At 39.7% G+C, this 17,517-nt stretch overlaps 1 protein-coding gene across 1 annotated transcript in view; it reads left to right on the top strand.

Annotated features, from left to right (window-relative positions):
• Positions 1–4,054: 4,054 nt before the first annotated feature.
• The window catches only part of HPGDS (hematopoietic prostaglandin D synthase), a 30,349-nt gene continuing 16,886 nt past the window's right edge, over positions 4,055–17,517 (top strand). Inside the window, exons 1-2 of the mRNA XM_015861350.2 lie at positions 4,055–4,175; positions 14,121–14,262. Of these exons, the coding sequence (XP_015716836.1) occupies positions 14,130–14,262 (133 nt within the window). The 5' untranslated portion in view covers positions 4,055–4,175; positions 14,121–14,129. The remainder of the gene's footprint in view (positions 4,176–14,120; positions 14,263–17,517) is intronic.

Here is a 17,517-nt window from a genome sequence, read left to right as displayed (position 1 = left end):
TAAATATAAAAGGCCAAGTGTATTTACAGGTTTCTGAATAATATCCCCGATTAAAATTATGATAGCATTATTAATCTCTAATATCTTATACTGACTGACTTTAGCAAATGAATGTTTGGTACTAGAAGAAAAGTGCTCTACTGTACACAAGAAAATGACAGAGCCAGGTAAGGAAATTTTCAAGGAAGTGAAAAGTCATCTACCTTGAGCACAGAACGACTCCTCTGCACAAAACTCTCCTGACACACATAGCAAACAAGCAGACTCACCAACATGAGGTAATGTGTTTGATTTCAAACCATTTGTCTAACTATGAGCACTGGGATGCAATGCAGTGTGGTGACTGGCAAAGGAAGGGTGGGGATGGGCTGTCACTGATTCAGAAACAAGGGGAGTGACACCACTTGGGATGACAGGGAAAGACGTGGGCTGTAGTGTGCTTATCCAGTAACAGCCAGTGAATACTATGAAAGGGACATCTGCTGAGCTAAATCTTGGATTTAGTTTTAATCCACGTGGCTTCCTCTGCATTTATCTAGGGCTTTCAGACAGAGCGGAGGGCCTCGATGTGACCAAGGAAGAATACAGGTCACTTAGTTAATGTCTCCATGTCCCTGTATGACATTCATAGAAAACTGACTTTGTTACTCCATAGAATACCTAAACATACGCCCACAAAGCCTTCCATAGGGCTTAGAGGCACTGGCTGCAGCTGACCACAAGAAAACCAGAGAGGATGCTCTGTCACCAATGGCCAAATGGCTGAAACAAACTTCTGTGTGGTGGGGCAGCAGAATGTCCTAGGAGACAACCTCTGCCATGGAAACCAGCGAGAAGATATCTGATCCGAATAGATGTGTATCCAATCTGGATAGAAAGATATTTCCTTCAGTAGACAAGAATTCCAGCCAATTTATTTTCAGCTCTAAAGCTTCCAAAAGATGGACAGAAACAAGAGATCATTGAGATGAAAAGCAATGTCTCTCATTGCAACAAGCTGTACTGCACAGTCTCAGTCTAACTGCATGCAACCGGCTGGCCGACAATTTTTTCATGCTATCAACAGCTGTTGCAGGCTGTAAGGGGAGTATAATCTGCAAGAAATCACCAGCAGAGGAACCGAAGGTTAAATCAGTTCAGCACATTACTGACTTTGTTAGTTTAAACATATGTGCATAAATTCATTCTAATTTTAGGAAACACGGGATTTCATTGTTCACTCATTCAGTGAGTAGCACACAGCAAAAATCCTGAAACACAGGACAAATACAAGAGTAAAATAATGGAAGGATGCAAAGAGTCCACACAATAAACTGCCATTGTGTGAGAGCCCCAGAACGTCACCTCCTCATTGCATTCCCTCAGCTCTTGCCATAACATACTTTCCAAAAAATGTCACCAACCATAGGAAAAGGAAGCAAAAGGCATAATTGTAACATGTCACAAGATCAGAACAGAAAAAAACCCAGCAAGACTATATGCCTGGAAATGATGCTGAAGAGTCATCTTTATTTTGTGCAGAGAGCTTATGCACAAAATAGACTTATAGACAAAATAGACTTATGCAACCTACTGGGACAAGAATGAAAATGTAAGGCAGCATTCATTTAAGCTCCAAAGCATCAAGTGTTAAGGCATGAGCCTTATTCCTGGAACTAAGATTTTTGCTCCTATCCCTAAAGCACAAGGTATATTTCTGTACCTTTCCCTCTGTGACTCTTAAAAGCCTTTTGGTGTGACCTTACTGCATAATGTGCTTACTGCATGTAGTTTCGTGCTCAACGACATAATTTTTCAGTGCAAGTCAGTTAATTCTATTCCTGAGTGACACCCCTTTAAATGGGATTACAAGGAGCTGCTTTGTTCTGTTCCAGTTAAAATCTGGTTTCTTGAGATTGAATACACTGCAGTACTATACGGTATTGATTAATTAGCAGCAGTAATATGTCTAAGTAGTTCCCTATTCCTGGTCCTGTGATTTCCTGTTTTTGCCTATTGTATCCTTATGCTTGAAAGTTTTATTTTCTTATTGGAATCAGAAGACTCCACACTACAAACAACCACCCAAAATACTCAAAGTTATTCTTATGCTTCTATTTTTTCTATATATTACAGTACAAAAAGTAGAACTGTTAGCAAACATCCAACCTTGCTTGTACCTTGGGAAACGCAAATGTACCCGGTTTCCATTTTTTGGAAGACATTCTATGGTCTTAATTATTTTCTCTACAAGAGAAGGCCAAAGCCATGTGCAGTTTTAAAGATGCCATAGAGCAGTGGATTTGCACAATGGGCCAAATTTTGCTCTAGTTCCTTTCTCAGTTATCATTAATGCTCATTTTTCTCACCAGATATCAGGTTTACGGTTTCACAGCACTGCATTAAGTGACCTTAACATACTACTCCTGTCTATCAGAAGTTGGCTTATTTCTGTGTAGGTGAAACTACTACTCCCCTTCTTCATCAGTTTGCCACTACACTTTCTAAACTCCATCAGCTGTTATTTCACTCAGTTGCACAATCACAGGCCTTTTCTGCCAGTTCCTATCTTCACCACCACGAATAACTGCATCCCAAAAGTTTGCTATTGCACTTTTCACTGCTTTTTCCAGATAACTTAAAAGCATGCTGAACACTAGGGCCACTAACAAACCCTGGAAGACTGATGAATATCTCTCCTTAGAGAGAGAGTTCACTTCTAGTCAGCAGTTTTATTCATGTGCAGATCTTCCTTCTCATGACTGCTCAGCTTATTTGAAAAGCTTTAAAAAAAAAATAAAAAATTGTATATATATATATAAAATTGGATTCTGCTGCCCTTCTTTACCTTGTCACTTTTCTTTAGAGCAGGCCCTTTGGAGAAAGACACACTCTGGTCTGTGCACTGGCATTGCAAGCCAACTACAATGAATTTGCACATTCTTTGACACTCCACAAACTGGAGATGACTCGAAGTTTTTAAAACCCCTAATGAAAACCAGGTAGGAAGACAGTTGATCATTAATTGACAGGACAAAAGCTTACCCCATTTTCTCTCTTCTGCAGTTTTGAAGGGAAAATACTGGTCACTGAGTTTGTTCAACTTTCTGATCCTCTGCAGTTGGTAGAACAATGCAGTGTTGTACTTCATAGTTTAGACTTTGATATTATCTCATATTCAAGTGAGTTCATTCCAGTGCAAAATGCTGTAAAAACCAGAGAACCGCTCCTATCTTCATAGGAGTGAGGCTGAGGGAGTTGAGCTTATTTAGCTTAAAAAAGTGAAGGCTCTGTGGAGAACCCATTGCAGCTTTGCCAGTACTTGAAGGGAACTTACCAGCAGGAAGGGGATCAACTTCTTCCACAATCTGTTAGTGACAGGACAATGGAGAATGGCTTTAAAACAGGTAATGGTACAAAATAATGATCCTCTAATGTTTGTTTCAGAAAACAGAACAGTGAAATTAAAAAAAAACAATAATTAATCGTGGATTATATGAAAGAGTTCATAAGTATTAGTATTCAGCCTTGCTCACCATTGGGACAAAGGATAAAAGGTCATGTTAATATTTTTATGAAATCATTCAGATATTTAAGCATTATTTACGTAAAAAAACAAACACCCCTAATTTCCACAAGTGATAAGAACAGTAACAGAGTGCAGAGTACTAGCATGTGTTATTTATGTGCAAAGTTCACTAGAATCCCCTTTCTCCCCCTTCACTGTTAACAGTAAGAAGCTCCCAAATCTCTTTATGAAAGCACTTGGAAGTTGAATTTGCTTTATTTGTTTGTTTGTTTTTCTTATTTGTCTCCTGTGTTTTAACGTAATAACAGCCACTTAAATTCTTGTCCTTTAACTCAGTCAGAGCTGAAGGGCTTTCTGTTAAAGATCAAAGACACATTGTGTACCTTGCTCCCTCCTTAATTAAATAAATAAATAAGTAAATAAAACAATCTTCTGTCTCAGTGTAATAGTTAATAATTATTTTTTTAAAAGTCCCCAGGCTTGCTTCTTTCCCAAGGAAATGATGCATTTGCCTTGCGAGATAGTGTGAAAGAGTCAGGATCGGCAGAGTTGTCACTGGGGGAGTGGTTTGCATGTTAACAAACACTATATGTAAGCCTTTCCCACAAGGGCCAGCCTTCAGAGCACCTCCTGTGCACCGACGAAGAGACTGCACCACTGCAGCCAAGTGAGTCCTATTTCAGCTTTGCTTACTGCAATATAGTTTCTCTTCTTCCCACTTTCTTCTCCTGATCTCCTTCTGCTGCTTAAGAAGCTGCACAGTATTTGCTGTCTGAAAATCACACTATTTGAATGACAAGTTCTGAGAGTACCTCATTTTTATAATTTTGTTAAGTTTATTGAACTTCTATGGCTGATGCTTGCTGGCATGCTGAGGGATAACCCTGAGCTCTACAATTCAGCTGCACTATATACCCCCCTTTTAGCTGCTTACAAACATAATTAAGCTTCCACCTGTACTTTTGACACCTGTATAGATGTTCGCACTGCCACAAACAAGCTTCAGCTATATCTTCTCAGATATCTTCTATCAGATCAGTTATATCTTCTGCAGACTGCAGCAAGTCCCCATCTCTCATTAGTAGCTGATGCAATCAGCACTGAGCAGCTCTCACTTCAGATAACTGTCAGAGCAATGCATTCAAAAGGCAAAAAATACATAAAAAACTAACATGGGTTAAGCATGCAAGGCTCTGCAGAGGGCTTCCAGTAAGCAAGAGAGCATTTTTGAGCAATATTCTGCTAGATGTAATGACTAACACATGCACTTGCTTATGTAACCAAAACAAATCTAGGCTAATGTCAGAGAATTAGATACATATTAAGCAGCACTAACCAGTTCCTCTAGATCATTTTTACTCACTGTTCTATTCGTTTTCCAAATTCCCACCTGTTCTCTGGCTCTCATTCTAATTCCTACCATTATTTTATGGAAGAAATCCTTCTGTAACTGTTTCTACTTAATGTATTTTTCTCCATTCGAAAACACAGTTTTTATCTTCTACTTCAAAAGGATTCTCTAAGTATCTGTCCAGGATTTTTGTCTTTAAAATCTTGCTGCCTTCATTTGTCTGTGTGCATAATTGTCCTGGGCATATTTTCTCTGCTGAAAGCCATCCATTAGACAAGATGACTTCTTGAATTCCAGTTTTGTGCAGATACAAATGTGTTGTCCTCAAAGTAGTGAACACCTACACCACTGATGGAGATAGCCTGTAATCTCAGGGTTTGCTCAAGATTTCTAGTAGCTGTTTCTCATGCACAGCCTCCTGCTCAGCTGCTAGAAAGCAGAAATTGTTGAAAATATGGATCACTTTTGAGCAAAATCACACTAGCAATTTATTACACTAGCAGCCATTGCTGGTTAGGTTGGTGTGCCACTTGCTGATTAACAATTGGCATGCCATGCTGCTGAAAGATATGCACATGAATATATGGAGGCTTATCATGCAGGCTGCAAACTTCAAATAATCAAACGTATTCACCCTGTTACTAGTTAATCCAGGAGGAAAATAAATAGAATCTGCCATACCCACACAGCTCATACACAGTGTAAACAACTTCACGTATCTGGAGTCCAACTACTAGCACTCCCATAAAATAAACTATAGCAATGAACTGAGAAAGTTAAATACTTAGTGTTGCCCCTCCTTAGAAGAGACTGGAAAATAGTGCTGGAATGACTCTTTAAAAGTAAGAGCCTGAAATTAAATAGGAGAAAAAACAAGGGCATTCAGCTAATAACAGACAGATGTTTCTATGCTTTGGATCTGGGTAACAAATGACAGAGGAATCCTGTGATACCACCTGCCTATTTTGTACCAGGTGGTATTTGTGGAGGTGGAAGAGTGGACCTTCATGGTCTACCTCTGCCTACTCCTGCTCCCAGATAATTAACGTCAGGATACTCCATATAGTCTTGTGCTGAGCCGAGCTTGAGTAGAAGCAAGTCTCCTTTCAGTGTTTAGAGGGAGATTATAAACAGGAGAAAAATCAACATTTTACATGGATAGATCAGAACAGGACAAGGGGAAATTGTTTTAAGCTGAAGGAGGGGATACATCAATTAGATGTCAGGGAGAAGTTTTTCCACAGAGAAACTCCTGAGGTACTGGTGCAGGTTGCCCAGACAAGCTGTGGATGTAACATCCTTGGAAGTATTCAAAGCCAGGCTGAATGGGGCCCAGGGCGGCACAGCCTAGTGCCTGGTCTAGCAGTTGGCATCTTTATCCATGGTAGGAGGTTAGAACTTGATGATCCTTGAGGTCCCTTCCATCCCAAACCTTTCTATGATAACACATAAGGATGTACAAAAAGTAGGAGTGCTTTACAAACTTGCTGTGGTACAATAACTTGCCAGCCAAAAAGAACACAAGTCTCTAGCTGCTTGCTTCAGATAAGTATTTTGTACCAAGACCTGGGCACAGACCAAGGAACCCACAATCATTAGCACTGTCCCAGTGCCTGTGGCTTCCATTATAAAAAACTAAAATGGCTGAAAATTACTGCTCAGTAAGTGCATTACTCTCAAGTGTAGCAACAGATAGGTTGAGGCTTTACATGTCAAGCAGTTGGTGAGCATAAGTCAGTAGAAACTGGACATTTACCACCAGATGTAGGTGATCCCCAGCCGTTAGACCAAGTATTGCTCAGAGCTATAGGTCCACACTTCTCATTACCAGTCTGTTGGACAAGACCAGCGAAGTCCAAGGAGCACCTTAACCCTTTGTCTCCTCTGGCTCATTCTGCTGTGAAATTAACATCAAATTAACTGGAAAGACACCACTGCAATCAGAAAATAAGAGCACTGGGTCTGACAGAGCAAAGTGTGCCACCACTCCAGAGCAGAGCAAGAGGGTAAAGAAGATCTGGTGGGCAGTTCTGGAGACGTCCACCAGTTGATGTCTGCAGCATTGTTTTATTTTGACTATCTGCAGTTGTGCTGCAGATTCACAGCAGGTGACAGTTAAAGAACAAAGCAGTTTAGGCTAGTTCAGACACAGAGCTGGTGTAGCTGGGATACAAGGAGAGGAAAAAAAAGTGAAAAGAAAATAACCCACCTGGTTTCCCCAGTTTCTTCACATCTAAGGAAAGATATTAAGTAGCCAAAACAGCAGTTATAAAGTTATGGCATTGAATGAACTTGAGCATTCAGGGCAAGGGCATGAATTCCCCTGGCAAAACCAGCAGCTGCTTTTGGAGAGCTGACTAATGGCATTTAAGAAGCAGTAGTGATTTGCAGCTATCCTCTTTGTTTTATGGGGAGATAAAGAGAGGGTGCTTGTTTGTCTGAAGACTACAGAGACTACAAGACACAAATTTTTACAAGAATGACTGGTGTTGGCAAGAATTATGATTATTTAGACTTCTGTTCTACCATAAAACACTTCAAGGAATTTTTAAACATCCGATGAGGAAATGAGACTTAAATAGTCTCTCATGAAAAATAATCTTAGCCACTCCTTTGTCTGGCTATTTCCTAACGTTTCTCCACTTGCAATTTCATTTATCTGCATCCCTTGGTCTCAGATGTCTAATTTACTCATTTGAAATTCATTACAGCCTGGGAGGCTGTACCAAACAATTTCAATATTTAATTAAATAAAAGTGGGACCAAGGAATTTAAAAAGTCAGAAGTTTGAGGGTCAGACAGAAAGAAAAATTGTCACAGATACTCAGTGTCCAAAACCAAAAAGTCTGCTAGGCAAAGCAGACTGAGAAGTCTTGTCCCACTGCCATTCTGAGCAGATCACCACCACAGTGACTGATTCAGAAACGGTCATGTGAATGCACAAGACTCACATCTAGCCACTCACATGGCATTAAGCATGCAATTGAATGTATAGAACCATTCTTTAATCTAGCACTTGCTTTGACTCCAGCAAAAAACTAGCACAAAAGACAGTTGGGACCCAAACCTGTTGATTCCTCCTCCACCTCCCACTGAGGTTCTTCTTCCAGGCTAGACACTCACCCATGATCTGCTGCAGCTAATTATTATTCCCAAAGACAGCGATGGATACAGGGCAAGCTTTGGGGAAATAGGGCACTGAAAATTCACTAGGAAGGAAGGTATCCTTTAAATTGCAAGGCAATGCTGCTTCCCTAATTTTTTGTAGACACTCTATGAGTAGTTCCACATACAGAAAGGCCAGCTTTGCCACCGAAAAACAATCCACGTAAATACAGATCATATTTATAAAGACCTATTTGATATTTAGCAGTTCCTAAAATCTTTATGGTTAAAATTTCAGGCAATTGAACACATCGCTAGCATATGGCCAGCAATGTCTTAAGGACTGTTCTCACTTCAGAAGGTTTATTCCATCACAGATTTCCAATAACAAACGCAATGGATAACGGCACATACAAAAGTTCATTATATATATATATATATATATATGCTTATAGCTGTGCATATATCTAATCTTGAAAATCAGGCTAAGAAGTATCAGGCTGTAACTGTTACATTTGGGATTTGTTATTTTAAAATGCAGTCCTACATCAAATTGCATAAACATTTACTTCAGATGATTTGTGTGGTTTTTATTTTAGTTTTCCTTTCCATTGTCCTGTTTGCTATCTGGAATAGGAAAAAAGGCAAATTAAATTGTTCAGTTCCTGTAAATGGGTGGAGTGGGAAGAGACAACTGCTTTTCAGAAAGTTGGTTTATGTCAAACAGAGCCAGCAGCAGTTATACAGAATTACTTAAAGCTTTTCATTTTACCATATAAAAACAAAGAACACTGTTGAAATCTTTAATTGAAGATGTCACAGGCCTTCTAATGAATCTGCCAATATCCTCCATGCACCCTCCTCCAGAAGAAGGATGGAAATTTTCTTGCTTTCTTAGCTAGAGAAGAATTAATACATTACTGGGGAGAAAAAAAAAAAAAAAAAAAAAAAAAAAGCTTCTTCTTTTGTGATTTTCCAAGACACTAAATGTCTCTGGAGCCTCTTAGTCTTCTTTACTCTTTAAATGTAGGAGTTTATTCTTGAGGAAAAGGGACACATTTTATGTTCTGTGGAAAATGAGCACTTTTCCTTTTAGCAGTATGTTAAAAGAGATCCATCTAGATTCTTCAGACAGGACTTGGAAGCCAAGATTCTACACTCTCTCTACTTCAGCCAAACCCCAGGTCATTATCAGCTCAGATTTCTTTTGGAACCATACACAGGCTTGACAGGCTTGCCCAGTTTGCAGGAGAAAGCAGAAGGCTTACAAGGCTCTTTAGGTCTCTCCTGCTAAGGCACAGCAGGAAGTGTCTGCTACTTCTCATGGAAATGGCAGGAAATCTCACTCAGAAAGGGAACTGTTCCAAAAGCTGGAGAAGAAGAAAACTGCTTTAGTCCTCTCTAAACAGATGAGGTATCTCCATATCAGAGGACAGTCAGCAGGATAGGCAAAACTGAATTTAATATCATTAGTATTTCACGGGTGAAATGAGGCACAGTAAGTGCCTTTTCAAGTTAAAATCTTTCTGTATGCTTCATCAAGTTACACAGCTCTTCCCAGCTCCTTAGCATTAAAACCAACAATTAATGCTTCCTACTTGGGTAGGTCACTTCTAACAAAATAAACTAAGAAAAATTTCTCCTTTAACATGTCTGTCTGAATTAAAACCAAAGTCAGACAGTCTCATTTTCTGTATTTAACCTCATAAGTTAGCACCACTTGGCTCTGCAGTTGGGACAAAGAAATGGTTTTCAATGTTCAGTTGCTATGGGTTAGAAGGGTTAAGCTGCACAAGCTGGCAGATTTAAAAACAAAACAAAACAAAAACAGCAAATCACCACCACCAATAACTCTTCCAGGCTTTCAGTTTTCAGATATGGTACTGCTTAGGGAGGACATGATCTCTGTTTTTCACTTCATAAAGCAAGATACTTCTTGACAGAAGGATACCTGTGGATTTAAGAATCTTTGGTGCCCTACTATAAAATAAACAAAGGTATCCATCCATTACCTCTCTTGTCTTCAGGGGAAGATTTTCACCTTCCTTGCCACAAATGGCTCCATGTTACCCTCTCATGCCCTTCAACAGATGCAGATTTCCCCTCAGGGAGATGCCAAGACCCAGCCCTATTTTTATTTCATGAGTAATGGTTCAGAATTACTCACACGCAGCCACCTGTGCCTGGCTCAATCCTGAACAGCCCCCATAATAGACAAATACATCTAAAAAGCAATGCATCACCTCTTCCAGTCAGACAGCTTGGTCTGCAGAGAGACACTGATGAACCTCAGATCAACACTTCCGCCTCTTGCATGCTGAAGAGAAAAAGCTTAGCTTTTAGAAGTCTTCTAACAGTGATGAAATCAAAGCCTGTATATTATGGGAAAGAGGACCCTTGTTTTTCACAGTGCAAAGTACAACTGAAGGAGATTGAAGAATATTTCCTTGCATTGCCTTGAATGCTGGATGCTCAAGAAAACCGATGAAACAACTCTACAAAGGCCAGATCTCTGCATGAAGGTGCGCCAGACCAGCAGAATGAGTGCTGTGCATTTGTGAATTAGAAATGGAGATGGACACACAAGGTCCTACACTGCCACCCAGGACAGGCAAAAAAACATTGTACACCTTGCAAACACAGAATGGTCACTTTGGCATCCTCCAGGTTTCTTTGTATATTTTCTGGTCTATCAGTAGCTTTTCTTTTCTGTAGTATCACTATCTGAAACCCAACATCTTGGTTATCAGATAACAATGCTGACTCCTTCTAAGCTTTTAAATTTCTAGCTTGTTTGAAGTTTGCATATTGACTGCTCAGTCCCACTTACAGCTAGGAAAGAAAAGACTCTAAGTTTATCAGGTAATACAGTTTCCCCATAAAGATGTATAATTGACTTGAATTACTTAAATGCATTGTAAGATGCCTAAGAAGCTTGTAGTAAGTTCAACCTGGACTTTGACTTTAGGGAGGATGACCCCTCCTACACACAGCTGGGGTGAAACGAGACCAAGATGCCCTGCACAGCTCCATGCACCACTGGTACCAGCCACAGACCAATTTTCTCCATTTTCAGCTATATTCATAGTTTAAGAAAGAGAAAAATAATAAAAATAATAATAAATAAAACAAAAAGCACAAAACCAAAGAGCCAAGAAAACACTTCTTAAAAGATTTACCAGTGGAAATTACATACTCCCCTTCTGCATTTATACACACTTGTCTTATCACAACCTGAACAGAACTCGCAGCACTAAGCAGGTGGCTGCATGTTTTCAAATGGGCAGTGAGATCTGGCCCCCGCCCTCCAGCCCAAAGGCTTCATTTTACCTCAAGTTATTTTTTCAATATTTATTTTTCCTAGAACTGATGTTTCTCAATCACTTGGTTATAATCTTAAAACAAGTTTTCAATTTGTTCCTCACATTTCATTCCTTTACAAAACATGATGGGAGATTGAGGTAAAGGAGGATAAAGGGGAAACATTACCATCTTTCAGTGTGTGGCAAATAGCTATTCAGAACACAATCTTTTCTTTCATTTAAGAAACTGATGTGGAATTGTTTTGGAAGTGCTACTCCTGACATTTCACAACGAATACAAATAAGAAATAAAACCTCCAAACATTTACAAAAACATGCTTACGGTGAAACTACAGAAGCTTCTAAGATGTCATGCTTTCTTTGTAAACTCCTTGTAGGGTTACTTTGTTGTTGTTGTTGTTGTTCACAGATGGAAAAAAACCCATAAATTTTTAAGTGTATCAGCACTGCAGATGTTTGATTATTCCTTACAGCGTATTTATTAGCAATTTGTTTAGCTTTGCTTTAAACACTTGAAACAATAGTTTCCACTACTTCCTCAACAGACTCAAACATTCCACAACCTACTGCATCTCTCAGAAAGACTTCCCAATACTCTGCCAGAATTCTTTACATCATCTCAGCTCTTCTGATGATACTTAGCTTCCCCTTCTGTGCATAGGGTTCTCTTGTGGTACAAATCAGACTGCTTCAAGATGCTTACCACAAAAAGACACTCTGCTTCACTTACTTATCTCTAGACTGATCTGTATACAGTACCATGTTAAGCCTTCCATCCTTGTTCTTTTCGATGCCTCCCAACTGCTGGTAACTTTCTGCTAACAAAGGCTCAGGGCAGCCAAGATGCTCAGGCTGCAGGTACGAGGCAGCTGAAGTCCATGACACTAGACTCATTATGAAAGGAATTTGTGGACACCCCTAGGAAACAGAATAGACAGTTACATGGACTTAGCATGTTGAAGGTCATGTTCCCTACAAATGGATGTTAAATTAGCACTTTTCTCATACCCTATAAAGCAATCAGAATGTAAAAAGCAATAGTTTTCTTTCTTCCACTGTTTTTCCCTCCTCCCTCAAAAAGAAATCACAGCACTTACCTAAAGCGCGCTTGAAAACTTGACAATTGTCAGAAACATTCTCTACAGAGAAAGAAGTAGCCAGACTGGTAACTTGTAAGCTCTACCTGCCAAACAGCAAACACAGTTTCCAGTAAATAATACATCTAGAATACTAATCACACAACTCACGTAACTTATTTTGCCTGCAGCTTCCACCTGTTCTACAACACAAATTAGAAAAAAAACAACAAAACACTTCCTTGACTTTAAACACAGCAGCAGCACCTTTGTTCTGAAAGAGATATCTCCACCCACATCACCTGGTGGCTACAATTGCTTCCCATTGCAGCCAGCACCTTTAAAACCAGCTCCCTTGGATGATGTGCTTTTCTGATCCAGCTGTCTGCTGTAGGGAAACAGGCTTTTTCATGGGAAAGTAAGCAGTTTCCACTGTGCCCATTAGGAATTATTTTTGTTTTCCTTTACAACTCTCATTATGGAAAGCAGAAGGTTTTACTTATAAGGAGAAAGTTGCACATGCAGTTTGCTCACTTCAGTGTGAATGAAATAAATGCAAGCTTTCCCATTTTCCTGAGTAAAGAACTTCTCTTTCGGAAGTGAAAGCTGGTGATACATCTGCTTTCAGGCACATTTTCCAAGGCCAGATGACTAAATAGGAGGTCGTTTCTCTTGCAAGGCCATTTATTAGCACTTAGTCACAAAAAAAAAAAGTTCTCTTTATTTACTGGTGCAATGAAAATTATCTGTGTTGCATATTTCATTAATAACACTCCGAGCCTGATGCATATCAAAAGGATGATAAATGACAAGTAAGATCTATTGTAAGGGTGCAGCATTCTTGATGAGAGAATTCTGTATTAGAGAAAGTCATGGGTGGTTGTTTTTTAATTTCCTTTAGCTGGTACATTTAAACCTCAGCTGAGCCCATAGTTTTCTCATATTAAAGTGCTACATGCAGAGAGTATAAAAGCTTATTTTTAGTTTAAAGGGACCTTGCCTGCTCACTGTTCCCAAACCATCCACATTGTACCACCCAGCTGATAACCATTTTCCATTGTTGCCTGTTACACTGAAATCAAATCCAACCATCCCGCAACATCACTCCAAACGAGCACTGAAGGAAGAAATTCACTTGAAAACTCAACAAAGTTTCTGAAGTTTCCTTTTGGCTTCTAAACAAGGACTTGCAAGAATTTGATGCTAATTTTCTCAAAATCACAGTGTATTATAACCACCACAGAAGATTTTGCTCAGGTCAGTTGTGTATGCACGTAGGGTAATAACAGCTAATGAGTCAAATTTCAACACTTTGTCAATGCTACCAATTAAGTCTAGGATGAAGAACTCCATGAGCAGCAGAGGTGAGCAGGGCAAGCTTGAACAAAAGGTCTGCCCAACAAAGCATCTATTTCTTGTTACAGTATCTGGTTTTAAATGTGCACTCTGATCAAACATTCCATATAAACGGCCTGAACTTGGAGTAGGAACAGAATTAAGCCTAGGCTGAGAGTTATTAATATTTGAAAAAAACAAGTCATCTTTCTGGAGATATCTAAGGAGCCGGTATCTAAATATTGTGGCTGATAAATGTGGAACAAAATAACTAATGCGATGATTGCAACATACAACACATCATGGCTTAGTGTCATACAATCTTTGCATTATACAAGCACATTTCATCAACAAGCATAGGTTGTGCCTTGCTAAGAAGTTTGTTGCTCAAGATTCAAGTAACTCAGTGATTTTCCTTTTAGGGACCCAGAATGCCCAACTACAAGCTGACGTACTTCAATCTGCGAGGAAGAGCAGAAATCATCCGCTATGTGTTTGCCTATGCAGGCATAAAGTATGAGGACCACAGGCTGGAAGGAGCGGACTGGCCAAAGATTAAACCAAGTAAGTAGTACAGGTCCTTATATCCAAATTTCCACTAGAAATGATGTCAAGATCAAAACAGTTTAGGAGTTAAGTTTGTGTCTCACAACCAGAAGCACATTCAATCTTGGGATATGGGAATTTTATTGCCTAGATCCAAGATGGGCAAAACAGCATTCCTGAAGCTCTCACAGTTCCAAACACAAATCTTCAAGCAGCCTAAAATGAGGTCATTAGATGGACTTTTACTCCTAACCAATTTGGTTTTATGAGTAACTGCCTAAAGCTGACAATGTAAGTTCATCTTCCTGGGTTCTTTAGGGATTTGGTCTCAAAGATCACACTGCAGCCTTCATTGAAGTTTTAGGAAGCCAGGCATTGAATGGGTTGTCCAGGGAGGTGGTTGAGTCAGCCATCCCTGGAGGTCAGGAAACATCTACATGTGGTACTATGTGACACAGTTTAGCATGGAAATAATGGTGGTAGGCAAATGGTTGAACATTCTTGAGGTCTCCTCCAACCTTGATGATTCTATGATCTGTGCAAAATTTACACCGGTTTAAAAATTTCAGGCTTTGCTTCCATTCAGTCAGCCAGTGGGAACTTGAATAGATAACAGTAATTGACCAGGAAAGATTTCACATGCAAAGAAATAGTTGGCTGCACGTCAGAAAGTGCTATATCTCCTGCTTCTGGAAGGCTCTCTGAATCCTACCTAGTTCAAATACCTATGTAATGGTAGCCTTTGCCACCAATGGTGTTTGCACTGCAGTTAGTTCTCCAGTTCAGAAGTTTATTGCCTAAAACTAGAGTTAAGATATCTTGTTCTGTGTGCAAAACAAAGTAACATTGCTAAGGAAATTGCCTGGAGATCAACCAATTGATGACTACCACATCCTCCTGTGAAGCAATAGTTACTCACTCACAGTACTTCCAGACAAATTATCTGCCACAGGCAAATCATTAAGCTAAGCTTTAGGTAAAAGGCAGCAATGGGGCTTGAAGGTTAACAGCCTTGCACTGTACATGATCAAGGGTCACTGTCAAGATCTGCCCTCACGTGCTCAAACACTGCCCTGACATAGCATGACTTAGCAAGAAATGCCTCTCAGCTAGGCTCTATGGGATTTGTGTGACTTAACAGTACAACAACATAACATAAGCCACTTCTATTCTCTATTAGGCTGAATTTTCAGAATGGGCCTCAGCTCCCTCCATGGAAGAGCATACTGAAGAGGGAATGGGCTATCTGAAAAAGTACCAGTCCCCAGGAAAATGGGTTACAGGGCCTTTGCCAAAATGTTCAGTTACTGCCTTGTTCAACACTAAATATGAAATGAGGGGATCCCTAGAACCCACTGAACATACACAGGCTGACAGATCTCACTGCTGTCATTTCTAGAGGAGACTTCTAATGCACATCAGGTATATTTTTCCCATTTTGCCTGTACTGTGTCTACTCCCATTAAGAAAAGAAGATAAAGTAGTAGATTCCAGTTAATCTCATCCTGGTGAAAACAAAAGAGCACTAAAATATTTAGGGGAATTACAGCTACTTTTGATGTAACCACAGCTAAAATTATAGCAATTTGGTATTCTGACTATTTTGTAACCCTCAAAAATCATGAAAATTGGCCCATTTCCTTGAACTAATAACATTATTATATATTTAAGAGAGGTTAAGAACTAACATACAGTCAGAATGCTATGTACACTTGCACACAAATAGGTATGTTTGCAGTATCTAAAGGGAGCCTACAAACAGGAGGATAGTCAACTCTTTAAGAGGGTAGATAACAGCAGGAAAAGGGTTTTAAGTTGAAAAGGGTTTTAAGTTTATAGTCATTAGTGGTGCCTTCAAGCCCTTTCCTAGAATTCAGTGGGACACCAGGGAAAAATGAAGTAATCCAGACTTGGGCACACCCCTGAGAAATGGAACACAGAAGATAACTATCACACTGCTGCCTGTCACATATTCACCCATCTTGCTCATCTGTAAGAAAGATGCCTTCCCCTTTTTGCCATCATCAGGGGCTTCTCAACAAGCAAACAAGCTGGTTTTTATTTTCCACTTAATGAGCATCAGAGTGAAATGTCAGTCAAACTGTAGCTGTCAGACTTCCCCCCTCATATGTAAACTCATTAGAAAATATTCTCTTCTGTTTTGGATTAAGCAATTACAGTTTCCTAACATGAACTGTCACCTCTGTGTTCTGGCAGTTATTGCCAAAGAATCTGGCTGAGTCACGGTGATCGAGTCAAAGCTGTATCAGACTTCTGCGCTCCTACCAGCCCTCTGCAGGCAACACATTAACTCCTTCCAGGCAACAGTCTTTGTTTCTGAACTATGCTTTATCTGTTACCCTCTTGCCAAGCTCTATATCGTGGACTTTTTTTGTGCTAGGGTGTTGGAAGAATGCTTCCTTGAAGGATGTGCTGCTTTCTAGTATGAGGAAATACATCCCATGGCTCTGCAGCTTCGTACATACTGCTGCCCAGGGCACCCAGCACTGTTAGCCTGTGGCAGAACCAAGGCTGTTTTCATTTTCACAACCAGAAAGCTCTTCAGTTTAGCATTCAGAGATGTTCTTTTTCTCTCTGGATTTGATAAACAGGTGAAGCAATGTGTGGAATTTCCAGGACCTTGTTGCTCACTGGATGATAAACACGTGAAGTCTTCAATGAGAAAAGGTTACTACTATTTCAGTACAAGCAAGCATTGCATGCTTTCTCCCTGGGGTAATACAGTTAATTCTCTCTGAGCTCCCTTGCTTCTGCTAGTCATCAGTGTTGACATTCATCCTGGCCTCACAGTGCATTGAACTTGGAGAAGGAAAGATACTCTGCTCTGATGTAGGAAAATTGCACACATGAATCCTGCACAATCTGTGCAGCTGCCAAATTCATTCTGCAGATACAGATTTGATATTAACAGTCTCGTACCTAAAGTAATGCACATACTGCATGCTAAACCACAAAGCCATGTGGCAACACTATTATTATTTTGACAAACAGGTGAAAAGTGCATCACACCAACCAAAACCCAGTGTAACAAAAACACAAGTTTTGATATACAAGATATCACTAAATGAATAGATTCTCACAGTGTCATGGTTTTGTAATTTTGTAATTTTGCTATCAGTATTCCACATCATAACATCATGTCGAGTATGGATACTTCTGTTGAATGTGCAGTCCACAGAAGAAGACTACATATCCCAGAGAACAACAGGAGTAATAATAAGTCACGGGACCAGGACTCTATATAATCTCGTT

The sequence above is a fragment of the Coturnix japonica genome, chromosome 4, assembly GCF_001577835.2.
Source record: "Coturnix japonica isolate 7356 chromosome 4, Coturnix japonica 2.1, whole genome shotgun sequence".
NCBI lineage: Eukaryota > Metazoa > Chordata > Aves > Galliformes > Phasianidae > Coturnix > Coturnix japonica.
The sequence above is the reverse complement of the archived record's forward strand: the minus strand, read 5'-3'. Positions and strand labels throughout refer to the sequence as shown.